The sequence below is a fragment of the Tripterygium wilfordii genome, chromosome 14, assembly GCF_013401445.1.
Source record: "Tripterygium wilfordii isolate XIE 37 chromosome 14, ASM1340144v1, whole genome shotgun sequence".
NCBI classification, from domain to species: domain Eukaryota; kingdom Viridiplantae; phylum Streptophyta; class Magnoliopsida; order Celastrales; family Celastraceae; genus Tripterygium; species Tripterygium wilfordii.
Window position 1 is genome coordinate 5,255,975 of NC_052245.1, and position 4,502 is coordinate 5,260,476.

Consider the following 4,502-nt stretch of genomic DNA (forward strand, 5'->3'; position numbering starts at 1 on the left):
TTGCATCATCATCTCATTCATGTGGCCACCGAAGCGCCAACTATGAGCACACAGCAGATAATGTCGTTTTCAACCTAACGTTCATAAGGGCATTTTAGTACCCCTCGAAAATGATTGGTCGGTCATTGAATAACACTCAGTGGACCCCCCACCACCTTCCGTCCTATCACTTCTTACCTCACTCCTTAGTTCTTTCTATCTATATAACCAGAAGCACTAGAGAGACTGATCATCATCACATAGTCGTTCATTTAATCTAAGATCAGACGGTGGAAGAATAGGAGACTCTGATTTGAGCAATGGAGGGCAAGGAAGAGGATGTTAAGTTGGGAGCCAACAAGTACTCGGAGAGGCAGCCGATAGGGACGGCGGCTCAGATCCAAGATGAAGGCAAGGACTACAAGGAGCCGCCGCCGGCTCCTCTGTTCGAGCCGGGCGAGCTGACCTCGTGGTCGTTTTACCGTGCTGGGATTGCAGAGTTCGTGGCTACTTTCCTGTTTTTGTACATCACTGTGTTGACGGTGATGGGAGTGGTTAAGTCGAGCAGCAAGTGCTCGACGGTCGGGATTCAAGGGATCGCTTGGGCTTTTGGTGGCATGATCTTCGCTCTCGTGTACTGCACTGCTGGAATTTCAGGTAAACTGCTGCTCCTTTTCTTTTTTTTTTTGAGAAAAATATCTATATTTAGTCGCGCATGTGAATTTTGTTTCGTGTTACGTTCCTTAATCACTGGTTTCCTGGTATATTAAGCTACAACTTGTATTTGTCACTTTTGTGCGATTTTCCTGGAAAACTATTTAAAGTCCTTGTGAGAATTTTATGTCCTTTGAAGTTTATTTATTTTCTGCAACACCTTTATCTTTTTAAAATGTAATTATATCCTAAAAATTCCCTGGTTCTTTTGCATTATTTCCTTGTTTACTTTTGAACTTCTTCTGTTTTTGAACACCGATGAGATAAAGTGTATGTAATTAATCTCAATTCGACCCCATCCCAAGTATAATTGACAATATGTTTAGATTTGGTATTCGGCCTTGTTCTTAATTATAGCAGTTCAAGGTAACCAGTCAATTAGAATATTGTCCTGATATATTTGACTGATTGAATTAAGTTGCCTATTTAGGAATGTTAATTTTGGTACTGTGATCACTGACTGACTAGTATGTGCTGGGATGATGGTGGTGCAGGGGGTCACATAAACCCAGCTGTGACATTTGGACTGTTTTTGGCTAGGAAGCTGTCCTTGATGAGGGCAATTTTCTACATAGTGATGCAGTGCCTTGGTGCTATATGTGGTGCTGGTGTAGTCAAAGGCTTCATGGGTCACACCCGGTACGATTTACTCAATGGTGGTGCCAACTTTGTTGCTCCTGGTTACACCAAGGGCGATGGACTTGGTGCAGAGATTGTTGGCACCTTTGTTCTTGTCTACACTGTGTTCTCCGCAACCGATGCTAAGCGCAGTGCTAGAGACTCTCATGTTCCTGTAAGCAAGAGCATTTTTAACACTCAAAACTGATTCTGTGACTACTTTATTGTGATATATTGTATATGTAGTTTTGAGAATGAATTTTGATTATGATTGATGTGATAAATGTTAATTAGATTTTGGCACCATTGCCAATTGGGTTTGCGGTGTTCTTGGTACACTTGGCCACCATCCCAATTACCGGAACCGGTATCAACCCTGCCAGGAGTCTTGGTGCAGCTATCATCTTCAACAAGGACCGTGGGTGGGATGACCATGTAAGCTTTCTTACCTTCACTTTTTCCTTAAGCTTTGCTTGTAATATTTATTGTTTTCTTCAATCGTTGATTGATTGTGTTTTTGGCGCAGTGGATTTTCTGGGTGGGTCCATTCATTGGTGCAGCCCTCGCCGCTCTGTACCACCAGGTTGTGATCAGGGCAATTCCCTTCAAGTCCAAGTGAGGATGGATGGATGGATGGATTGAACCTCATCTTTGTGGCTGTTGATCAAATCCGGATTGTTCGACTGTCTTTTGTCTTGTTAGGTGTATTTGTATGTAACAAAGTGTGGGGTCGTAAGCATATACTTTGTTGCTGGCTTGAAGAGCCTTTTTTTCCTTTCTACTTTTTTGTTTAAAGGGAGGCTTGCTAGCTGATGTGGGCTTATTATCCGAAGTTGGTAGGCTTTGTATTTATGTAATGGCTGTGAAATTATGATTTGTCATTTTCAAATAACACCGACCCAAACCTACTCCTTTAATTAATTGCTAATGGTTTGTCATTTAATCCTTGTTTTTCTCTATATTAGATTGGTGTGAATGTGTGACGTGGTGGGGAGGGGATTAGCTTCGGCCATTGATGGTGACAGTGTGCTTGCTTGCTGCTTCTTTTTTGCTTTTGGCAACTCGAACCTAGGTATTCTTATAATCACTCACTTAATCAACGAATAAACCTTTTCAGCTAAGTAGATTAAACTGATAATGTCATCAGCATGAACCCTAAATCCTAGAGCAAAACAGCTGGAGATTCCTAACCATTTCCAGGGATGGAGAGTTGTTGTGATCCACCATATAAGATTAGGCCTACTAGTAAAAGGTTACAGAATCCATAGCCTGTTTGGTAAAGTTTACAAGCTAGTAGCCTATAAATTGGGGATAAATGCCCTGCCAAACACCCAAAATAAATTTGCTTTATATATTAAGAATATAAACTTCAATTCATTTTTGTTTGTTTTTGTTTTTGTTTTTTCCTTTTTATCTGTTTGTCTTTTCTTATTTTCTTATATTAAGATAATATTACATGCTTTTTAAATATTAATTTTACTTATATAAAAATATCTTTTACTTTATAAGTTTAAACTTAAAATTAAATTTAATAAAAATATTTATAATAAATAAATTTTCAAAAAAAAAAACATAAAATAACAAACTACAATCATTTATACAATTCTCATTTTTTTAATTTTTATTCTATTTTATAAACTAAACTTGAATAGACTTTTCGTAAATTATAATCTAACGTTAATTATAAGTTTCACAAAACATAAGCTAACTTATTTTAACAACAAATAAACTCTGACAAACGGAGCCCACTTACTATTTTTAATTTCTCTTTAAGCTTGTTCAATGTTCATGAACATAAATGAAGCATGTTCAATTTGGTTCAACCTTTGGTCATGTAATAAGCGAGCTTGAAAATCTTTTTCAAATTTATTTGTATCCAGTATAGATCAAATGTAAAACTATATTATTTATTAGTTCATTCATTTATTACTCATATTCTTTTAAAATTATAACTATTAGTGTGAGGGTTAAGAGAAGAATTTGGAAGTCGTGATCACTAGGGTTGAATTGCATGGGGCCTAAACACAGGTTTGGGACCAGAATTCTGTAACGTTTAGAAAATGATTTTTTGATATTATTCGATCCAAAATTGAAATAGGTCACAACCCAAATAAATACTAGAGTCCCAAAATTTCTTAGAGAAGTGCGCTAATTCAAGTCTCTTTCCTAAGATACCACCTAATTAACTGAATAATTAAGGATATACAATAAAAGTAAACAAAAAAAATCTGACAGAGGATTATGTATATAAACTTGAAAACCTTTGATTTGAAGCATTTTTATTTTGTTATGGTTATCGATTACCATCATGTTCATCTCACCAAAAAGTAAATTGTAGGTGTTTGAACTACAATTGAAGAAAAGTCAGATGTGCCACCACCACCAACATGCGAGACACGTGAGCAAAGAAGATTGGAATCTCTTGACATTGGGGGTGTTCGCCAAAAAGGTTTCGACGGTTTAATCAGTAAGATAGAAAGACAAGATGTGTGTATGAATGCACGTGCGTGAGTCTAACCGTTGAAGAAGGTTCGGCGAAAGATGGTGTTTGGAGATTGAAGGTCCAATTCGATCAAGTTTGTTTCAGTGAAAGTAATGACAAGAGCTTGGATATTTTTTCAGAGTATGGACTTACCTCTTCCAAAAAGAAGGCAAACCATGTAAAGTTTATATGAAGTAAGGGTAAATGACGTCATATAGTGTGAAGACGCGATTTGTTGGAGGCATGTGTCAGATTAGAAAGTTTATCATGATTAACTGGTAAAGTCAGCTCCGAAAAAAAGAGGGCCATCCTCAGAGATGGGATAGGCTCAGGTCTCGAGGTGTTCTCAAGGCATGTATGCCTATTTGGAAGGGTCGAACATTGATTAGACAACAACAACAATGTCTGAGAATATGCCTTGCTGCCCAAGACATGATAGGTGCGAGTTCTGAAGTAGGCCATAGGTGCTCAGTGTGTGATATGCCAATTATATTAATATAATTGTGCATCATTTTACATGAAATCTTGCATTGTTTAAAAGTTGTTTTGGATTATATGCTGCTTAAAGAGTGTTATGTGCGCATTTCAGGTGCCGGGGCACAAATGGAAGAAAAGCAACTGAATGGATAGGAAAAAGCCAAGAAGTGGAGACAAAGAGAAAGTCCGATCGATCGGACCTCAGCCCCGATCGATCGGACGTCATTGAAGA

General features: G+C 37.7%; 1 protein-coding gene across 1 annotated transcript; it reads left to right on the forward strand.

Moving 5' to 3' along the window:
* The first annotated feature begins 225 nt into the window (after positions 1-225).
* LOC120015335 (probable aquaporin PIP-type 7a) lies at positions 226-2,163 on the forward strand. The gene is made up of 4 exons (XM_038867714.1): positions 226-636; positions 1,188-1,486; positions 1,606-1,746; positions 1,838-2,163. Exons 1-4 carry the CDS (start codon positions 300-302, stop codon positions 1,928-1,930), a joined length of 870 nt encoding a protein of 289 aa, XP_038723642.1. The 5' UTR covers positions 226-299; the 3' UTR covers positions 1,931-2,163.
* The last annotated feature ends 2,339 nt before the right edge of the window (positions 2,164-4,502 follow it).